The sequence below is a fragment of the Patiria miniata genome, unplaced genomic scaffold (assembly GCF_015706575.1).
Source record: "Patiria miniata isolate m_02_andy unplaced genomic scaffold, ASM1570657v1 HiC_scaffold_1, whole genome shotgun sequence".
Lineage (NCBI taxonomy): Eukaryota > Metazoa > Echinodermata > Asteroidea > Valvatida > Asterinidae > Patiria > Patiria miniata.
Window position 1 is genome coordinate 3911521 of NW_024037047.1, and position 23428 is coordinate 3934948.

The 23428-nt window shown below is 40.8% G+C and overlaps 2 protein-coding genes across 4 annotated transcripts in view; both read right to left on the reverse strand.

Annotated features, from left to right (window-relative positions):
- LOC119740124 (cubilin-like) overlaps positions 1-8452 on the reverse strand; it is a 77161-nt gene extending 68709 nt beyond the window's left edge. For all 3 annotated transcript variants that reach the window (XM_038215362.1, XM_038215512.1, XM_038215430.1), the window contains exons 1-6: positions 8270-8452; positions 7643-7733; positions 6976-7098; positions 3398-3651; positions 1497-1665; positions 633-796 (exon numbers count right to left, since the gene is read on the reverse strand). In XM_038215362.1, the coding sequence (XP_038071290.1) occupies positions 633-796; positions 1497-1665; positions 3398-3651; positions 6976-7098; positions 7643-7733; positions 8270-8362 (894 nt within the window). In that variant the 5' untranslated portion in view covers positions 8363-8452. The remainder of the gene's footprint in view (positions 1-632; positions 797-1496; positions 1666-3397; positions 3652-6975; positions 7099-7642; positions 7734-8269) is intronic.
- Positions 8453-10632: 2180 nt separating this feature from the next.
- Positions 10633-18773, reverse strand: LOC119740932 (putative ammonium transporter 1). The gene is made up of 11 exons (XM_038216465.1): positions 18462-18773; positions 17620-17709; positions 16797-17024; positions 15899-15987; positions 15407-15541; positions 14594-14821; positions 13679-13817; positions 12910-13004; positions 12500-12626; positions 12067-12198; positions 10633-11667 (listed from the first exon to the last, which is right to left on the reverse strand). The coding sequence occupies exons 1-11, from the start codon at positions 18607-18609 to the stop codon at positions 11549-11551; spliced, it is 1530 nt and encodes a 509-aa protein (XP_038072393.1). The 5' UTR covers positions 18610-18773; the 3' UTR covers positions 10633-11548.
- Between the last annotated feature and the right edge of the window lie 4655 nt (positions 18774-23428).

Below are 23428 nucleotides of genomic sequence, written 5' to 3' on the forward strand. Positions count from 1 at the left end.
AATTGCCGATCACAGAAGGCCAGCCTAGTGTTCTCTTTGTACCTACTTCATCTACCGACTGGCTGACTAATTCACTGACTATCACGTGTGATTTACACTGGTTGTAGACCAGTGAAGAGACCAGGGCCCAATTTCATAGCGCTGCTTAACAGCTGACTTTGTGCTTACCGAGCCTCCATCTATTTCATAGGGACCGTTAAGCAGTAAGCACAGCAAAAGCAGGCTTAACCTCAGAAGAAAACTTTGCTTAAATCAGTGACGTAACAATAGAAATATCCATGCGCGCGCAACCGTTAGCATGAAATAGTGCTTAAGCAGCAGCATGATTTTCTGCTATAGTAAGCACAACTTTTCTGCTTACTGTTAAGCAGTGCTATGAAATTGGGCCCAGTGCTATTGTATAGGATAACGCCAATTAATTTGGCTAAATCCAGCCCATTGTACAAACCAGATGCATGAAAGACTTCAAGTGAATATTTTTAAACCACTCTGAATCAATTGAACAGAATTTTGAGCACTCTAGGACCAACTTTACTAAGCTTACCTTGTCTTGTTTTTATTATTGACTTGAAACAGTATTGGGAGCTTATTCCTCAATTTGATAGAATAAATGAACATGAACTTAAGCTTACCAGCACAGGTTTGGTGCAGAGAACAGTAAACACGGCGAAGGACAAGGCTACTTTATCATCTGGCGCAGCATGGAAGAGCACTTCACAGGTTCCTGGCTCGGATCCTGGTGACTGGACTTCGGAGACGTACATCCCCATCGGTCCATCAAAAACAGATGAGCACTCTTAAAAAAGAAAAGCATGCTATTAATGGTGCAGCACCTTTGTTGGAACAAACTACCTACTTACAGTGTACATGTGTATAAAAGTGTTGTAGATAACGTACCCATGACAGATCACAAGTCAATCACAAGTCACCCAGTTCAAAACCAAGTCACAAGCTATTGAAATACAGTGGAACGCCGCTTTACTGAACACCGCTATACCGAACATTCGGCTATACCGAACATCATCCTTGGCTCCCGGTTTTAATGTACAAAACATACCAAACATCGTTGCTGAAAAAAGTCAACAGATTAACAAAAACAATTCCGGTTGTACATGTATTGAACACTGTTTGGGCCACCTTTAATTCCCGAACATCAAACCACCCAGGGTTACATCGTGTTTGAATGTTGAAGAGCGATACATGGCTATTACTTCCCCAAGGAATAAAAGGGAAAACCACCCGTTGCTAAAGTTTTGTGACAACTTCGTGCGGCGGCGGATGTGAGAAATGCCAGTTTAGTGACTTCACTATTGGTCAAAAAAGGGTACCAGCGGTTCAAAATCGCTGTACCGAACGATCGTTATTACGAACACTTTCTGTGGATCCCACAATGTTCGTTATAGCGATGAATGGAACATTCCGTCTGTCACCTTATGAAATTACTCTTACCATTGCACTCATAGACATTAATTACTTGCATACCGTTGCTTCCATACCTGTGGTTGGTGCTGTTTGGATTGCGATATAAGTTGCGTGGAATCGATGGAAGACGCTTCTTGACTCGGCACTGAATCTGATCTGGACACGGTTGGAATCTGCCGTCCATGTGAATTCATCGTGCGTACCGCAGATTACTTCGGAGCGATTGGTAGCCATGTCTTCAATCTAAAAATGACAATATGATGACAACGTTTTATAATCTTACTTGATACCACATGCCGGTACATACATGTATAACGCCACAAGTGCATACATATACAACATACTTCCATACGTAACAATCAAGCACAAGCCTTGAAAACTGGTCCCAGAGCACTATCATTCAATTAAAGCAGACTGGCTGTTTAATAATAATAATAATAATAATAACAGGTTCTTATATAGCGCTTTTAACTAAGATCAAAGCGCTTTACATTATCATTACCCCTAATCATTGGGCCAATTAAACATTCCATATACCATCTCAGCTCCCTGGGGAGTATACAGCTCGATGCTGCCTGTTAAGCGCAAGGAAGCTAATTCAATCACAATAACCATCACTGCCCTCATAAGTACCCATTTGCTCCTGGGTGGAGAGAAGCAATGAGTGACAAAGTGCCTTGCTCAAGGGCACACGCACCATGACCCCGCCAGGACTCGAACCCACGACCTGCAGCTTTACCCACAGACCACGAATCAGTGCCCTTAACCACGAGGCCACAGCACTCCACAAGTCTTTTCATCCATCTGGTCCAGGTTAATTAAGCCCACTTTACAGAGGTACTCCTATACAATAGCACTGTCTGTCTTTCTTCATCAGTCCACAATGGGCCTACATGTTAGTCACAAGTGACAGTCAGTAAGTCAGTCAGATAAGTATGTGTGTACAAAGAGGATACTTGGCTGACCATCTAAGACCATGCGCATCAATCTTCAATGTGCTCATAAGGTTCGGCTCAGTCCAAGTATCACTCGTTGCCTGACCGTGTCCTCTCCATATATCCAACGTCTGATATATCTAAGCATGCATATTGTATTTCAGCCAACGCGCCAGCCAGTCGGATTTGACTTTATTTCAATGTGACTCATCTGGATCAGAAACGTGGACTGAGCTGTTGATTGGTAAATTTGAATGCCATGTTTTTGTAAAACAACTACGTGTTACCGAAGACCCGATTGAAGGCGCCCTCTGAATGGTCAGAATCTCGAGGTCAAGAGACACTCTTGTTTTGCCCTCACCCTGCTGAATCCAACAGGATCCAACTATGTCACGTACCCATTGGAGCCTGTTGGATTGAGCAGTTAACCCCTTGTGTACATTCCTCATGCTAAATGTTGGGATTCAGCAGGCAACTGAACCACATTATAACGCATTGTTGGACTCCATTGAATTCAGCACACAACTGAAAATGAGGCACAGTGTATTGAACAGGAAAGTCCGGTTGGACTCTGTTGGATTTAGCAGGGGAAGTACGAGGGGGTTAGGATTGAATCGCTAGATCTGCTCAGATATCGTATGTACAAAAATGTAGACGCTTGTATACATGTGTACAAGTGGATATTCCATAGACTACATGTAGAATCTGCAGCTTGGTGGCTACTTTTGATACATTTTTGCAGCAGAAAGCATGGAACATAACATAACATCTCATCAGTGCAACAAGGTCGTAACTCCATTCTGCAAAAAAGTTGTATCTCGTGCGAATACGCTCCATGCAAGAAGATCGCATCTCGACGTCTACTGACATCTGTTGACTATTTGTGTGTACATCCCGGTTATTTTAAGTGAGATACGACCTTTTTTGACATTCTGAAACTCATGTTTCATGTACCGCCCATTTTAGGAGATACGACCTTACAATACAAATTTGGCTATTAAATAAAAGGTTAGTGGACTGGAGAGTCTACTTCAACTAACCTCAACGTAGTTCTTTTCTGAACATTCTGCACCACCCTCCAGGATAAAGACATCAAAACTCAGCCTTGGTCTTTTATCCTCAGGCAGGACCAAGGTCAGCTGACACTGAAGGAAGCGGACGGATTTCAACGGCCAATCCGGGGAGGTCACCTCGCCGGTCTCTGATTGGACGATTCGGTCGCAGTGCACCGGAGAGAAGTGAGCAGGGGATGTCGCATTGTCATCCTGGCGCTTTGCAAGCTGGTCATACAGGGCTATGATTAGCAAAAAGCAGTTTTCTCATAACAATTTGTTAATGTTTACCTCTTTCAACGTGATTGTTTATACTAGCCTAAGAAGTTTTGCCGTCACCATTGGGACCATTTCCACAGTTGGGGTATAACATTACCATGTTATTTATTAACCCTCCTTCAAATTAACTGAAAGTTTCAGAAAATGTTTTGCAATGTACAAGGATTTAGGAAGGTACAAAAATGTACCTAGTCAGCCGTCGGCACATGGCATGAGCATGATGGCCTCCATTCGGAACAAAAACATGTGGCATGCATTTGTATAATTGATTTATACCCCCCCCCCCCAGACAAATTTTTTTCGGGATAAACATTTCATCGTATGCGTGCAAAAGCATAGCCGGGTACCAGCAAAATGCGATCGTCGTGTTCTGAACTTAACTGAAAACATAACAATTTTCCCCACAAAATATGCTTGGACATCAACAATGAAGTGTTTCTAGGTCCAAACCTTGGCGATCGTGTAGGGGCCTATAGTGTAGGGCCCCTGTTTTGTTTTGATCAAATTAGAATCAAGAATTGTTTTTATTTAAAAAAAAAATGACATTGTCAACCTTCTCTCAATGTAAGCCTAGGCTAATTTCACCTTATTGGTAATTTTTGAATAGATTCTTGAGGTAGAAATTACAATTTTCTGACGGTGTTTACGGGTCGGTTGATGCTATCTCCATGATGCCATGCAGCGCGACTTGCGTGCTCATGGTACACATGGTACATCATGATCACGCGGTGATCGCCATCTTTGTTTTTGTGTTGTGTTTTACTTTTGACGTTGTCATCTTCACTGTACCCCCAAATTTCGCTCAAAAATTCAAAACCCTGCCCTTTATCTAAGACATACCTGTATGTTCTTAATGTCGCCAACTAGTTTGGTTGGTCAAATAATTTAAAAGTAGATTTTGTTCCCATATAGGAACCGGGCCCGTAGATACACGATCGCCCAAACTTTTGTGTGAACGAAATTTTCCATCATCTTTTTGGTTGCACATGTTGCACGAAAAATTGCACAGAATACAGATTCGGTTATCACCTGACCACGTCCCAGGACCCATACCCATTTATCTGCCGTGTTTATCCCGGGGAAAAAAAACGCCGAATCTTGTTGTGCAAATCATAATGTGTAGGCCTGGTTGGATTCAATACAAATTACAATTATTTATAGGCAGTGTATATTTTGCCGGAGACGGCAAACCTTTAGTAAACGTTAGTTTGCCGGATATGCACTGAACATGCGCAGTTACTGTTTTTTTGTACTTAAACGTTTTCCGGTGACAAGTTTTAGTCTGGCTCCATGCCAAAATTATCGTTGTTACCTCGTATTCACAAGATGGGATTCAGACCATTTTATAATTTCGGACTTTATTTCCCTTTTAAAAAAAATCCTCCAGAGCCACAAATCTGAAAAAGAAAATGTAATACTCTGCAAAAAATGTTTGAGACATGTTAAAATAATAAAAGAAGAATATTCTCATTTTTTGGGGGATGAGAAAAAAAAAATAAAAATGTGGTGCGGTCGGAATCGAACGCGAGTCATCCCACTTACTAGAGCCTTTGCTTAACCATTACCCCAAACGTGCTACACAACTTTTGGTGGGAATTTAATACATCTTATAATTCAGCCCTATTTTAAAGAGTACAGCGCCCTCTGTTGATATGGGTAGCGTCAGTATCACACTGGGAGGAAGGTACACTTATCATAATTTATGCCTACGTCACCAAGTCGATGAGCAGGTCGTATGACGTTGCTAGAACATGAATTATGCAGATCCGTGCCAACGGCCGAGGCATGCATGCGCCAGATGAAAGCGCTGGCTCGTATGCAAACGATAGCCTAGCAAAGCTGACCGTCAACTCAAGATAGCGGCGGTTTATTCCCCCATGGTCGAACTAGCCCGTTTTGGCGAGTCAAACATTATTAGTACAGCTACGGGCAAAGATGAAAAGAAAGGAAGGAATAAATCATTGCATTCAGAAAGCAAATCCGTTGCTGTATCAATTTATGGTTAAATAGATCTGTTTATTAAAACACTGACGAGATTGCCTCAGGATACTCAAAAAAGGACAACGCGGCGGGCAAGCACAGTAACCGGCCCTGATCAAATTACATTACATTTGAACGGCATAAAAACAAAAACGACATCGACAATGCATTTTTTCTTTCTAGTTTATTCATTTTTGTAGATAAAGGATCTTGATACAATATTATTCCCGTTCCTTTTTTACGAAACTTTCAGTTTTTATATCCATGTCCATGCAAAATTAAAAGGAATTGTACGTGCCCGTAAAGTAGTTTAAAAACACTGAGCAATGTCAGTAATGTTCATCAACTTTTTCGTTTGCAACAAAAGTGCTAAAAACTTAACTTGGCCGGCCGGTGCTTAATTGAACAACTAACCTGATTGCAACTTCGACAAACATCACCACTGAGAAATAACTTGAACCTCAGTTTAAAAGTTAAAAATATTCAACAAAGTTCTTTTGAAGGCCCATCATTAAAAAAAAAAGTGGATTTTATAAATCATATATTGGTTGCGAATTGCTAATGACTAGAGCTTGTTGTTGAAACAAGTATTCTGTGTCAATTTCTTCATTGTTCCAAGCAGTCAGAATGATGCACAATAAATTGCTTTTTTTGATGAAACAGGTTTCTAGGGTCATTGCGTTTTAATGGTGATATTATTTGAACGGATTGAGCAATTTCAGTAATTTCTTTTTTTTTATCTAAAAGTAGTTTCTGAAATAGGTTTTCCAGTCATTATACTTATTTTGGTGCTACATATTTTTTTTTAAATATGAAATATATTTTTGGAGGTTTGGGTTCAGCTTCTTTTTTTTTTTAACTCACCCTGCACTGCTGTTTTATTTAAATAAATGAAACGAGAACTGTTTTATACTCGAGGCTTCTGCACAGTTTTCAGGAGCCGCGTCAGTCCACGACGCGGCCGCGCTAGTATAGTATAGCGCCGTGCATGCGATGCACGTGTTCGCAATAAGGTATGCATTATGGTATGCATCTACTACCATCATCCGGGACATCCATGTGCATACGTACTGCATAATTCATGTTTCCAGTGATGCTAAATGACCTCCGTGGCGAAATGGTGACGTAAGCATAAATTATGATAAGTGTACCTTCCTCCCAGTGTGATACTGACGCTACCGTTGATATGGATTGCCGCCGCCAAACCTTTAGTAATTGTTAGTTTGCCGTCATTACCTCCGGCAAAATATCCACTATCTTATTTATACAGCTGTACAATGAACATGATGGATCATTCATAAACTTACCGCAGTCGCCATCACAACTTCTTTTCTCCGGTATAACTGGTTTGGGAACACCGTGACAAGCTGCGTAGCCCACCTCATGGCTTGTTGTCTCAGAGACACATATTGCGCGGGCTTTCAGTTCACCTTTAGTTTGGGTAATAATTCAATACAAAAATTGACAGTTCAAATGTTGCATGTTGGCGGTATCGATCGTGTACAATTGTATTTGTAGTTCACGCATGGTTCACCTGTACCTGTTCACAATCAGGCAGACAACGAGATCAGCTGATTGATTGTTCGGTCACGTTTAGTCTGGTGCAAAGTTCAAAATTACACGATCACACGGTACAGTAATTTCAGAAACAAGACAGCATAAGCGGTGGACTATGGAACGCCGAAAATACAAAACACAAAATAGCTGCAGTTAACAAACACGAAAAGGTCAACGACCTGTTTTCCATATCTTGTTGTAGAGAGAAAGTAAGCAATCATAGTGCGCTCTCACTGTGAACAAGTAAGGTTATTTGAATTCAGTGACAAAACATGAGGACTACAGGGGAACGAGACCACCACAGTGAGGGCGCTCTGTGCAAACCCTGTAGGCCCTAGGTTGATTTCCGTTAGCCGGTGGAAGATTGCTGCGTTTGCTGGGTTTCATGTGTGGATGGATTTAGCTTTCTTTGCCTACCTTGGCCACAACCCCTGCTGCAATCTCCCCACTCTACATCCCAGGAAACACGGTGGTTCGGCGTGAACAAGCGTTTTGTAAGAGGCGTTTTCTGTTGGCAGAAAATAAACCTAGGCCTATTAGGTCAAGCTAGTTCAGAATAAAACCATTAAAACAACGATTTCCGATTTTTTTTTCTCCCTGGGCATTAAATCACTCATTAAATAAAGACTCAGTGTGTCGAATAACATTGTGTTTCCCCCCACAAAGTACATGTACATGTATAGGCTTAGTAGTATAACTGAAAAGGTTGGCTCATCCGCAAATGAAGAGAAACGAGAAGTTTTTGTTGCAGAAGCGAGTGTATACATTTTGTGTACAATTATAAGAACTACGGGCGTAGACAAGCACAAAACACATGCACAATTACATTAACCGGAAAGATTATCCCGTGTTTAAAAAAGAAGAAGTTTATTGTCCATTTCCTTCCAAAGGTTTTGCCGGTTTACCTTTCTTACTAAATCTTACTGTATTTGATCTTGAGGCATACAATTATAATTGTATACGAAAGCATCATTCCCTTTTTCTTTTTCTTTCATTCTTCTTCTGTATAAAAGAAATATCCTCGACCACACTGCAGTGACTTACCTCCCAACCCAAGACAGAATTTACGAGAAGGACGAGGATGATTGTTACGGCTACCGCCACACGCCTCCCCTCCACGCCTGTGAGTCGCCCCATGACAATCAGCTGTAATTCCCGGTACACAGAGTTTACTCCCCAAGCAGGACGCACGTTGCAATCGGGTGCGCGCTCTGTAACATTATGAAGTCAGGTATGCTAATTATGCAATAGTGGTATGAAGAATGTTAAGTCATCTAATTGACCAAGGGGTGTGGCCGACCACGTCCTCCGTAGTAGAGGGTAGTAGAGGGGGCTGAAGCATATGTACACGCCCACCGTATTGTATTTAAACGAATTTATACGTTATATTCTTCTTTTTTTCTATGAGCGTATTTTTATATCCTTATGTAGCAACCCCCTAGTTAAAAAAGGGAACTTCCAAATAGGCCCATTATATTAGGTTATTGATATGGTTATACATTGGATTTTGACAATTTACAACGAAAATATCCATCTACAAACTAGAACTGCAAGTCTGATTTTTTCGGTTGGCTCACCCACTTGACAATATTTACTAGCGAGAGTTGTTTAGAAATATTTTTTTCCCCCAATTCCACATTCATTTGGTTGCATGTTCATTATTGCATTAATTAATTGATTAACGAAACGTTGATTGCGACGGCTGGCCGTACCAATCAAGTAGCGGAGGTATTAAAAACGAACAAGCAAACAGACTCAGCCACGCGTTTGCGAAGTTGCTTCAAGTTCTGGCTGTGTTCGAGAATTAAGAAACACTAGAAAAAAAGTGGAGTGTTAGATTCTAGAAAGTTGCAAAACCTTTAAAATCTTAAAAGGAACTTATAGAGGCACATGGGAATGAATGTGCGCTCAAGACACTTCGACTAACTTCACTAAGATTGGTTTCTTCAAAGAGAAAAAAATCCCATAAACACAAGGTATTTACCCTGTTTCACATAGTGCACGCGCACATAGGCTTGCTGTCATCATGGACATGATGGAGAAAGGAATTCCTTCCTCCATGCTGTCATCAGATCAGGCCTTACAACAGTTGGAGGTTGAATACGTGACAGAAAATTTTCCGAACGAGCTTTGCAACTCGGAAGTTAAAGGGTACAAAAGCAGTTCAGATGGATCGGCTTTCGACAGTAAAATGTGAAGATATCAAAAGTGTCGGATGCAGACGAAACGAAACCGAAGTACGGTCCATACGCCGACACAAAGGTAAGGTTCGTTATTCAGAGTCGGACTAAATCTTAAATGTTTGTCAAATATTTATTAAGTATTATCCATTTTGTTGTGTGTATTTGTTTTGTCCCTTCATTTAAAATTTTGAAATGAACGTTGAATCGTATTTAGGCCCATACGAGTTTTAAGTTGGCCTTGCCTTTTTGGAAGGTTAGTTTAGCTCTTCAGTTTCGCTATATCGTGGCACCTGTTTTGTACGTGTTCCCAGGCGCGGTTCTATATAGAGCCAATATTTTTTTTTGGGGGGGGGGGGGGGGCTAGCACAGTGGATTCAGATTTTTTTCCGAGAGGCGTGCTGCAAAAATGTAGACCGGTTATTTTGGGGCTCGTGCCATATTTTCAATGGGGAGCGCTGATAAAATCCTATCAGCTGGCACACTTTATTAACTATTTAGGCGGAGACCGTTCGCATGTACGTCACATTCTTAGGCATTTTGCTAGTGAATTTTTTTTTTTGGGGGGGGCTAGACAAAATTGCCCCGCCTCCCCCCCCCCCCGCGAACCACCACCGCGTGTTTCACCGCCAACCCCGAAAAAAGGCTATGTCGGCGTTTTCTCTTTCTTGAAATAAATCCTTTCAACCGGCCCTCGAATCGAGGATGTAATAGGCCTGTCTTTTGTTTGTAAACATTGGCGCCATTTTGTATGGGCTGCCGTAAGCGTATCAATTGAAGCCGCGGTTGGCAACATATTTTTCCAAAAAAGTCATAACGCCATCAACACATATTAAAAAGGCATGTGTAGGAATTATTTTGTAGCTTCGTTGAACATGTAGTATTTTTAAGTATCAAATAATATTTTGGTGATCTGTGATAACTTTTCTTCATTTTTGCAATGTTGGACCTTCCATAGTTTTGTAGACCGTGGTTGGCAAAAATGCAGTTTCCCAACCAAGCGCAGAAAGGTCTATAGTCTATAGGGCCTAGGTCTAATGCGCCAATCATTTTTTTTGGGGGGGGGTGGAGAATGTGCTTCCCCCGCCCCCCGCCCCCTAGAAAAAAAACCTGGAGACGCCCATGCAAATGAGGGATTGATGAAATGGATCGCAGTTCTATACTTTAGTCTAAATCGGTATAAACACGATACATGTACATGCACAGAAAATATACCCAACAAGAATATGGAATATTAGGCAAACACCCTTTAAATAAATTGCAATACATACAATAAAATTGCAACATTCTCTTAAAATCTAATCAAAACAATTTAGTAAAAAAAAATGCAACTTTAAAAAAAAGTTGTACTAAATAGTTAAACTAAACATTTTGAACATGTCTAACAAGTAACAGATCGGCCAACAATTATGCAACCAGTCAAAGCCAGGTCACATTTCGCCCATGATACTGAGAAATTATACTTCCAGACCGTTTCAAAACAAAGGTTTACAATAGAACACAAAACATTAACCGGTCATAGAGCAGGACATGTGCATTATTATATCAAATAAAAAAAAATCGAATTTCCCGCATGTGTACAGACATTGCTTCAAACTTACCAACAAAAAATAGGAAGGTATCGCACTATTTACAAAAGAAAGTAAGCGAGTACGGTTTGTATAATCAATTAAACAGTCCGTTAAGCAGAACTTTTAAATATGAATATATATTAAGACAAGATGACTTTGTTTTAAGTGAATGCCGCTAATAGGAAAATGGAGCGAAACATATGTTTCACAAATGTGACTATAAAGCTAGTAGGCCCTATAGGTTTTTGCGTTCAGCATGAACATGAAGCCTTATTAATGTATCTATTTTTTACAATAAGAAAGGGAGATGTAAAGTGTTTCACTAAGAAAACATTGTTTATTCAAGTACAAATAAACGAACGGCACGTGAAACTCTAAACGTAAAATAGATTTACTCGGTAATAAAGTTTCAGATAAAAGAGAATCGAGTTTTATCAGAAGGACAATTTGACTCGAGACATTTTTACTTGTTGTAATTCTAATTTGGAGTGATGGCTGAAATATGTGCTGAATTATTGATGATTCCTTCATTGGGCTGAGTTCTACGGCAAGCCAAATTAGTTTATAGTGATTTAAATGTTTGCTTCCTCTGCTACCGTTGCGACGCCATTTTCTACCGATTCTTGCTCCGAGAGCGAGGCGTGAATAACTTGAGCGGGCAGAACGCCATGGCAGCCGTCTTTCACGAAACCTGGACAAAAGGTAAGAAATGTTATGTTTTAAACAAGCCCAATTTGATGGTTAGTATAGCATTTATAGTAGCGACGTTAAAAGGGGATTTCCAAAAACAAAAGAGGAACCGGGTCTATATAAAGTTGTAACTTTTGTTTTCCTGCTCAGTTTTTTGAAGAGTCTTCAAATGTCTATGAATAACATTGTACGGCGCAGGTTAAAATGTTGCTTAACCCTTAAGTTTCTAAAGAAATACTGGTCTCAGTAAAGGTTTGAAGAATGGCAATGCACACTTCAAACTAAAAGCACATTGTGCAGGATTTGCTCGTTTTTGTTGAACGTTAAACTGCGTGTATTTGTTTATTGAGAATTGTATTCCCGATCCCGCACTTGAAATCGTAAATTGCATGGAACTTACTTGAATTTAGACTCTCAGCTGTGCTTCCATCTCCGTCAACTTTGACTTCAATAAGGTTAGCCTCGCTCGACCAGCCGTGTCCGTAGCTGGACAGTGGGTAGGCAGGTTCACCGTGTTTAGCAATATCGAGTCCTGGTAGGAAAACGGCAAGAAAGAGACTATACTATTTGCAAAAATCACCTTCAGTCTACATTTCACAAGTGAAGTAAAACTTTCAAAAGCGGCAAATTGGATGCATGATGTGTACGTCAAAATCCAAAAAAGTATATATCTTATATACATGTATAATAGCGTACGCATTCATATTTTACAGATCGTGTTTCAACAACAGTAGTATTAGAAATATGATGATTACCATTAATGTTTTTAATAGGTTCTTGACTTTGATTCTTAATGTACAATATGTAATTGTATTTAAATAAACGACATTTACCTTTCTCCTCAATCTCTGGCGATACGCGGAGAATGCCAAATAGCCTCATCAGTCCAAACAAGACGGCCGTCAGAATTCCCGTCCAGAACATGATGGCTACCGCACCTAAGATGTTCCAACCAAAACTCTGCAAAAAGTTGGACAAACAATTCTTTACACAACCTTTTCTTCCTTCTTTCTCTTGGATCTGAATCACTAGTCCTTCGGATCTTAGAGTTAGTTTCATTACTGCATACTTTTGTTGCGAAGAATGAGGGACCAGTTTCAGGGATCTACACAACACAAAACTGACTTCTGATCACACGGAAATGTTGCAAAGCCAAGCTTTCACCATACTACAACTTGGTAAAGACTTGGACATCGCTTGAGTTTTGCTAAAATAGGTTGACAAATCAGAAGTCGAGACTTACAGTGAATGCAACTTGGCTCCAAGTGAAGACCACGCCGGTTTCGAAGCTGAGAAGTGGAACAGAGAACACACCCCACAATCCGCCACCAAGGTGAACTGCAAAAAGAAAGAAACAAGCAAGTGAGACACTGTTGTCCAAACAAGAGGGCGTGCCCGAGTCACAAGGATAGAGTACTGTTCATCAGTCTGGGATCCCCACCATAAGGAACATAAATTACAACTGGAAGGGGTTCAGCGACGATCTGCCAGATTTGTCCTCAACAACAACACAAAGAGGGAGAGCGTCACCAAAATGCTGTCCCAATTGGAATGGGAGCCCTTGGGACATCAGAGCTGTCCAGAGATTGACCCTCCTCTACAAATCCGTCAACAAAATCGTCATCAATACGGACTCATACCAGGCCAAACCTAACCATTCCACAAGACAACAGGCAGCGAACTCTCTTTCATCAAACCATCCGCACATAAAGATTGCTACAAGTTCTCATTATTCCCAATAACTTTTGCAGAATGTAATCATCAGGGGGCCCACTTCATGTAAATATCTGCTCAGTCACCTCGCGCCTGCATATTACATCCCCGCTGAGGAGATTATGCAGTATACCACCAGAGCCAGAACCAGATCTCCTACTTTCACAATTAATAGTCTACAGGGATAGCGAGGAGTCGGCGCTGACTGGCTGACCGCATAACAAAGAATGCAGGTTGTAAAACTATGTTTAACCCTTCCCAATCACAGCATAATAGAGTTGAACCATAGGGTTATTTACCTGCCACGGCATCCAATGGGTCATCGATCTTCAGCTTGCACACCAGCCAACTCCAAAAGACATAGACAGCACCTGACACAATACCGACGATGGCGGCGCCCCACGGTGCCAGAGCATTGCAACCAGCACAAATGGCCACCTGTTAAAGCAACGACACGTACACGAACAAATGTGATTTAATGTTATTTTGTATTTGTAAAGGAAGCATTTCATCCCATCCATAACTTCATATTGTGACGGACATTGGCTGTTTCTCAATCCCGGCCTCGTCTCCATAAAACGGGTTCGTTGCCAAACTATATTCGTTGCCGGCATATACCTAAAGCCGGAGACAGGGCCGGGGTTTGAGATACGGCCTTAAACGGCAAGGTATTGTAAGATACTGGTTAGCTTGAAGACATTTGGCACTTCACAGCCGCAGACGATTATACTGTTTGGAACAAGTGTAATGAGCGTCACTCGAAGGCCAACGGAATAAGCTATTCAACAATCCGAAGTATCTAACTCTTGTCAGTTTTGTATATTCACCGTATTTTAGATTGATTTCTGCAAACCTCTCAGCCAAAATAGTGTTGTGCCGAGAACAATACAATAAGTCAAACCTCAAGGGAACCGGACCAAAATTTGACTCCTGCAGAGTTTTGAGTTAAGCAGGGTCGTATGTCATTGTTATACTACTGAAGGCAATGAATTCTTTGTTTGACTTAACAGTTGCTTTGAGTTATCAGAGTTTCACTTGAAGGACAACAGAATAAGCTATTTGGCAATTTCAAGTGTCTTACCCTGCTTAGATTTTCTATCATGGTATTTTGAAAAGTTGTATGTAACCCTCCCACTATCTTAACCACGAGTTCTGTTGAAACAGCCCACCGACGTATTTCCAGTAAGAACCAGAAAGACTGAATTCAACCTTACCATTCCTGTCAGTGCTCCGTTGATAGTGATCAGCAGGCTCCACTGCCCATTGAACCCAAGCTTCTTGATCACCATGGCAACCAGAGCCGCGTGACCCCCGCTGATGATTGTGTTAACTATGGAGATGGCGACAACCTCCCCATCACCTGGCTGAGAGATGCTTGCTTGAGAGCCGCCATTGAAGGCAAAGAAACCGAAGAAGAGGATAAACCCGCCCAAAGCTGCAAACTGTCAAGAAAGAAAAGACAGAAAAAACCATCAGTAGGAAACACTCTTCCTGGTCTGCAACATTCCGTAGTATACACATGAGAAACAAAAGCTGACTGAGGTACAAACATTTGGATTCAGTTATTTCTTACTTCTTGAATTACTTAATCTGGATGATGCAATGACGGTTCTTTGTTGGTGGCTCGGATGGGCTGCAGCCTACATCATCTGACCAACAGTGTGTCACCGAGTTTAAATAATGCCTTCGGACAACCGGGTCCAGCTCGACTACAGATCTTGTTTGAACACAAGAAAACGCTTTGACAGTGTATTGCAGTGAGATGAAGTTTATTCAGCAGGGAGACATTGGCACAATTTTATTCAAATCATTTTTCTGCCCTGGAACTTTAAATCCGATGGAAAGTCCATAACATGAGAAAAAAGATACTGTAGGCCTCATACATTACAATTCCGCAAACTCTAAATGTTGAACTCAACCGAATGATTTGGGAAGAGTTTCGGAATTCCCTATAGTTGTTATTTTGTATCAGATGTTTTAACAATACCAGCATCCAAATTTAAACACAATCTCCTAAGATGACATACCGGCACAGTGTGGCCCGGGATAGTAGTTGGGTTCCCCTTTTTGTCGAAGCGCCCCAGACGGGGACCAACGATTGCAGCGCCCATCAACGCGGCCATTCCTCCAACCATGTGGACCACGCCGCTACCGGCGAAGTCCTGAAAATTAAACACATAAAAACAGTTAATAATTATACTCTTCTGGTGAAATACAGAAAACATTCCACATACACTTCTAAAACTGAGTATTATCGGTTGCTCTAAAAAAAAAAAGTCTTCGAAATTTCGACCAAGAAGTATGTTTTTCATCAGCAGGATAATACGTGTGGACACGTGATCCCATAACTTTGCGGACACGTGATCCCGTAACTGGATCATAGACTACGGGAAGTCGGTACCTCCCGGCTGGACAGTAGTTGAAATTGTCAAATACAAACATACATCAACATCTACTAAACTTCCAATGACTTTTTCGTGGAAAGCTTACAATTTTAGTTTTTCTGTACTCTGTCTCACCTGGTAAGCAACGCCCTCGATTCCTGGTCCTGCAGCCAGCCAGCCTTCTCCTGACCACGCCCAGTGACTTACGATGGGATAAACCACACCTGCCAATCAGTTACAAAAATAGTCTTCTGTATTTTGTGTTTAGCTGTAGTTATACAGGCAAATATCATTCTTCGTTTCTTGTCTGATTGCATTTTGTTTCCATTATCTTGTTAACTTCATTTTTTTCGCTGTGAATGAACTTGTACTTATTGTTGCCTGTGGAACAATTCTTTTGTCCCTTTTTACCTCCGTCTATGAGTTAGTTGGGTTAGCAGTCTTTCGACGGCCGCCGTTGGCAAGTCTTTTGCTTTCCATTTTTTCTTTTCTTTTACAGAGTTAGGCCTATAGTCGAGGTGCTTGCGATGCATCACGTCAAGTATACCATAAGTCTGGTCTCAGTGAATCCATGCAAATCAATCTGCATGTCCAGTCACATCTTGTGAGTTGACTTGGGGCTGAAAGCCGTGTGAACGGATTCATACCGGATATATCGACTAGGTACCACTATCTGTATCTGCATGGGCGTTGCCAAGATTTTTTTCTAGAGTGGGGCAAAACATATTTTTGCCAAAAAAATTCTGTATTTCTCAACACATTCTCGATTTATCAGTTTTAGAGGGGCAGGGACATTTTGCCCCCCCCCCCCACCCATTATGTTTACAAATGTACACCACTATGACTTCGCGCCTCTTTTTCTTTTCTTTTTTCTCTCGTTTTTTTCTTCTTTCTTCTTCTGTTTTTTGCTTTTCCAGGGGGGAGGGGGGGGGGGAGTGCCCTCGCGACGCCCATGTACTGTGCAAACTCCTTGATAGGATATCCCGCACAGTAAAACATGGGTCTCTTGATTCTTGAAATTGTTTATCCTTACCGGTGATGAAGCAGCTGTAGATGAGATACGCCCCAAACTCTGTCCTCTCGGCCATTGCCCCAGACACGATGGTAGTCGCCGTGGCAGCGAACACGAAATGAAAGAACCAGTGAGAGTACAGGCTTGGCGGCATGCTCTCGAAGAAGAAATACCGGTGTCCCAGGAAGGCGTTGCCCGGACCGAACGCGAAGGCGTACCCAACCGCCCAGTATGCACAGGCGCCAATACCTGTTAGACACGGACACAAGACGGAGGGAATTTCGTTGTCGGATGCATATTAAAAACAAAACAAATAAACTCAAGAAACCCTTAAAAAAAAAAAATTGCATATCAGACTAATAAAAGTCCAATCAAAAACAAAACAGAACAAAGCCAAAAAAACTGAACGGCTAAGGCCCTACTTCAAACTTATGCCTTTAAGAATATCTGAAGTCATCGCTGCGAGTGATTCGTAACATCAAATTGGCTTTCTTGTGAAGTGACCGGCCTCTACAGTTACACGACAACGGTCTGAAACTAAGAATGACCCCCTAAAAAAAAAAAAATAAATAAACACACACAAAACAAAACAACATTCCAATCCCATCCACCCCCTCAAAAAGTGGAGAAAACAAAGCACAGACAGGCAGATTGGGAATGTTTTGGAAAATTCAATTATGAATTGCCATTCATAATTAACAGAACATACAAATATGTTTTTCATAATGTTTAACGCATTGTAGGTTTGTCTATATATTTTCCGGAATGGAAGTGGCAAATCAAAACAGAAACCACGAGAGTTTGATGCGATTTCAATTTTTAAAAGTAAAATTGATGTACTTACAAACGTCCAGGACATTCTTGATGAGAATGTTGGTCGTGTTTTTACTGCGAACTGAACCAGCCTCCAAGAATGCAAAGCCGCACTGCATAACTGTCAATAGAAATAATACAGGTAACTGTAAGAAATAACGAAAGATTGTATTTCTCCAAAATTACAGAAAAAGTGGGCAACGTTTCTGCCTGCATATTTATTACTTTAATGTGCATGTAGAGTTCATTACTTCTTGTTTACTTCCAACAAATTGAATTTTTTTTTCAACTTCAAATTAGGCTAATTGTTTGGTGAGGAACTTTGTGAGGAATTTCCGATCATTATTTTAGATACATGTACAGTCGAGTCTCGTTACAACAAACTCGTTCGGACCTAGCCAAATTGTTTGTTATATCAGAATTTTGTATTAAGAGGAACATCAGTCCCATTCATTGTGTACATAAATGCACAGTCGGGACTAAGGCTTTATGTTTGTTATAACCAGAATTTTGTATTAACAGAGTTTGTACTAACGAGAGTCGACTGTACTACGTTTTAAAATGAATTTGTTGTTTAAACCATGTTTAAACACAGGCGAGTAGATGATCAACAACCGCCATGCGTTCACGGTGTGGACACTAAATTCATAACTGAATTTATTTCAAATAGTGCTCAAATAATAATGGTATGTAAATAAAGTTTTGTTGCTCTTTTTTTTTTGGTTTTGTCGTTTATCGTATTCACCATGAATTTACTTATCACGAGTGTTTCGCTGAATTCAATATTGAAAGAACTGTAGTCGTATTTACTTTCATTTGTGATTAATATGAGAAAATAATGCATGAATTCATCTGAATTGAGCTGTTACTTACAGAAAATAAGACACGCCATTACGATGAGAAAGAAGGTATCAGCGTTGACCTGAAGCGAGTTGAGGGAAGATTGGATGCCGGCCAAAGCGTCATCTCCTCCCGTCGAAGGCTGGGCCGGGCCCGCTTCGGTGGTGTTCTGAAATTCCATTCTCCGGAAATGTTTAATAACGCAGGCGTCTGGGAAAATATCAAGTGAAGGCAAGTACGAAAGAACAGAAAACAACGTCCTCGTCCTTTGCTGCCTGGATCTTGTTTGCTGGAATATGTGGGAGTTAAAATTCCAGACTAGGGAAGTATATTACAATAGCGAATTTGTATATCATCTTAATTGGCGCGCACCTAGTAAAGGCACCGACTATTTATCACCGGTGAGTATTCAAGAATTGGTCAACTTCTATAATCAATCCAAATCAACCTACAAACCAACACACATTAATTAACATTTATTAAAGGTTAGATAATGTAGACACCATTCGATTGCATAGGTACTGCCAAAGAATCCCTTCTATTTTGTCCGGAATGAAAGTTTTGTTGGTTTGCTCACCCCTGCATTCAAGTGGTGCGGTCCAGCGCCATGTCAAGACGGCGTGATGCATTCATGACTGGGGCAGGTCCAGCATCCTCGGAGCTCGTGCTCTTCATTGTCCCCATACGTGGTCAAAAGGTAGTGTCTTTTTGTTAGCCAGCACGAGTGGAAACAGTGTGGCGGTAGGTATCCATTGTAATTACATGAAACGTTTGTGCCCAATTACTGATCCAATAAGTGCAACAGTGGAGGTCTGCATGCATGAAAGTATCCAGTAGAGGCCTGCAAGCCCATTAAGCAGGGCTGGGTTTCCCATAAGACCAGCATTAATAGTTGCATCATAGAGCTCCATAAGACCATAGGTCTTGTTTTGTTGTGTTGTGATGTGTTGTGTTTTGTTTTGTTTGTTTTGCTTTGTTTTCTGTTTGTTTTCCCAGCCTTGGTATAATATCCATGTTGTTATGTTTTACAATATTCTTCCCGTGAAAACTTGTAATTTGAATGTTTTTAACTTTTAATCTAATTATCTCTTTAAACTTTATTTTTAATGTGGTCTTATTTTTCATTCAACTTTGTATATCGATGTTTCAATGTATTTTTGTATGTTACCATTCAAGTTAGGATTGACAGTCTTTCGAGTCACAGTGTTTTATTATACTTTTGTCAATCCTGGCCAGCTTGGATTGGGTTGTTTTGTTTACTTTTTTGCTTATTTTTGTGGATTGCTTCTTGTAGTTTGCAATTTGGCCGAATAAATGATAATAATGATAATAATACTACATGTAGTTGCATCATGGAGCAAGGAACAGAAGGAGTCAGAACTCTGGCAAATTTACATTTTTTACCATTAATATTCCGATCCCTCGGGGATGTCCATAGCTAAAGCACTGTGACCGCTGAGCCTGGACCATTCATTGCGTGACTGCGATCGGCCTTTGAACACAATGATCGTCACCGCCTTTTACGTTTTAGTAACCAACAACCTCCCTATAAGTCTGTCACGTCGTTGCTCTTAAAAAAAAAGGTTTTAACAACTGCACAGTTGTTAGATGTGAGTTATGAAATCAAGTTATCGATGTGCAGTTGTTGGTCTTTGAAAGCGCTATCTGTTCCTGTTATTTCAAGAGAAATTGATTTCTCCCCGATAAGTTAATATGTATTTTCGAATTGTATTATTGGCAATACATTATTTATGAAATGTGACATTATGGGAAATTTCTTAAGGTTTCCTACGGAATGTGCACGGAGCATATTGTGTTAGTCATGAAATGATTGTTTCAGTAATGTTGACCACATTGTGAGCCAGCATTAGCCAACTCCGAACAAACTGCTTTGAAAATAATTCATTTTTGGCGATGTACAACTGCGGCAGCGCATTACCATGGTGCTTTCCACAAAGCAATCCACAGTGAGCGCGGATCTCTAGTGAGGCAACTGAGTGAGCTTGCCGCCAGGTGCTTTCTATTGTTCAATTCAATTCAATTCAATATAACATTTATATATATCCAACCATGAACAAAATACAATTCATATAGCATGTATGATAAAGGAAAATAATTATAAAATATATAAATTTTGTCTAGGAGAAACAAATAAGTAAAATCGTAAATGACAAAGCAATTAATTCAAGCCATAATAAGCCTAAGCTTGTCTATGGCAGGTGCTTTCGAGCGCGGTTACGATTATAATCACTTTGAAGTAGGGGAGTTTTTACTCCTTTTGTTCCTTGCTCCATGCATAGCGCTACAACCCATGGTTGCATGGACAGATAAGTCACCAACAGAGCGACTCACTGACCGATTGAGCACGGACTCAGTGAGTCACTAAGGCTTTTGTGTCCAGCATGTACCTCCATGTCATCGAACATGTCCGCCCCCTCCACTTTTTAAAGTGGCATATCAATCCCCCCCCCCCACACACACAAACTGTTTGCTGTCCCCGAATACAAATTGGCGTGTATTTGATTCCAGTTGATTCATTTACCGTTACTGCAGAGTGCAGAGCTAACGAGGGTAATTTCATGCATTTTATGAAAGCATATCTTGACATCGAGCGTAACACTAAAGAGCATCCTTAATTTCATCCACAAATATTAAAACTACGCCAAACATGCCAATCTCTTCTCCCCTAAAGAAGGGAGAAAATTGAAGTCAAAATACATAATTCCCACGTAATAATGATGAAACCTATAGAAAGAGCAATATAAGACCTATTTTCAATTGAACTTAAAGGAAACATGCAGTCCAAATTTTTCATAACGTATTTTATTTTATATATACATTAATTTATGTGTATTAAATGTGAATTAAAAGCAGAACTGGTTCTGGTGTACGTTTAGTGTGGTAATTTGCCGTCCAAAATTGAACCCCCCCCCCTTTTTGATTTTCGCGGCAACTCCAAATGTGACCCGCTCTGCAAAAATGAGTCTGTTGTGGCAAAACTGACATTTTGAGTTAACTACATTAATACAATGGGAATGAAATAAGTTTCCATTTGGTATATCATGGACCTCTCTAGGACGTTTGGTTGCACTGTTGTGCTTGTTTCATTCTGTAAAGTTTGTGCAGAGCTAGAAAGGTCTCAATGGAGAAAAAAGGCTTTGAAAAATGACAAATACACTGTAACTAACCAAGAAAAGCACCAAAGATTCATATTTTTTCCCCTTTTCTTACAAAATTTACATTTCTGTGTAAGATATTTGAACTAAAACTATCAAACAACCAAAATAAAACAAAAACAAAAAATCAAAATTTTGAGCAAATTTTTACTGTTTCCATTTCAAAATGGCAAAAGCTTGAATTCAAATTATGCGACATCAGACTCATTTTTGCAGAGTGGGTCACAAATGAGGGCGCTGTTCATGACGTAAACAAAGGCTGAGAAATCCAGGGCCCGTAAATGACGTCTGGGTACAAGACGGATTAGCGAAGCTACTGTGCTGTGTGTATGTGTGCAGCCGCCGCGTACCCGTACGTGGCATTATATGCACACGTACGAATGTGTCTACATGTACAGTACATGCACACGTGGACGTGCCACGGTGCCACCGTTGTCGAATGAACACAACGACGACCGTCATGACCGTGAAAGTTCCGAAGACCGTCCTCTTCTTTCCTTAGCGAATCCGATGAAACTGGTACAGATTCGAATCAGAGTTCTAATGATTCAGACACTGACTCGATGTTTTTTTAGGGGCATGCCCAAGTTGCTGTTCAGACCAGCATCAAAGCACGACGGCTCAAAGTGCAGCGCAGAGGGCCGCGAACTCACTGGGCCCGGACCACTTTGCTCTGGTATTCACCTTCACTTTGGCTCTCCAAATGCGCCGATATTTCGAATTTACTGGAAACAAATGAAGGCTTACTCCATCCTTGGTAGTTTTGCTACACCCAGCAGCCACACACCTTGTCGGCATGGCCGAAAAACGGGTGTTATTTCTCCTCGATTCCGAACGAAACACCAGAAAAACTTTCAGTGCCGCAATGTATATGTACATGTATTATGATGCACGCCGCAATGCCGGTGCCCCCCGCAGCGCGGCAAGTCTCTGCCTTGATTCGCGTCATACCCCTCGCGAAGTTTTATGTTAATGAAGCTTCCCTTTGTGGGGCGGAGTAGTTTGACCAAACATGTTCACAAATTATTTTCCCCCATTTATCCCAGAAAATAAAACCGCCATACACAAAATATTGTTAAGAACATCATCCTTTATTGATTTAAGCAAAAAAAATGCAATCAAAATTTTATTTCATGTTCCCTTGCAAAAAAATTAAAAAATGCTCCTATATAATTGGCTAAAGTGACCTCAGATTGCACCACAGAGCATTACATCCAGAATCAAAATTCCCCGGAGCCCGTAAGCGGGCCTGGACCCCACGCCGTGGGCTTCACGCTCAGCGCGCTCGCATTATTCCAATATTAAATACCAGGGGAAGGTATCCCCCCGGTCCACACTTTTGAGAAGCTATCGACGCCCAATAGTACACATGAACATCACCTTCCTAAGTTTTGTTTTGGCTTCAGCGATTAACTGCATCTCAGCTCGCCGCGGTGACCTCGGTTCTAGTTCTCAGCACTGAGTCGAGGAAATAATGTGCTATACCCCGTTCTTTGTATACTATCCTCCCAAGTTTTCCCCCGAATCTTGGAATATAATCTTAGGTTGCAGATTTGCAGAGTGCGGTCATCGATCATCGGCTCAACTGTATGAGTTATAAAGTGTTGCAACGAAATTGCCCTATGTATGCACAGTATGTTCCTGAGTGCGACAAAATAGGCTTATCCATCATTTGACGTATTTGTGTAGTGCCATATCTGAGACTTATCCCGGTATCGATAAACATTTGTATATTTTTTTTAGCATTTTCTGTTGTTCAAATCAGAGTACGTACAGCTACGTCCGTATATACATGTAGTTCCTTATTGCATTTGAGCATGAATC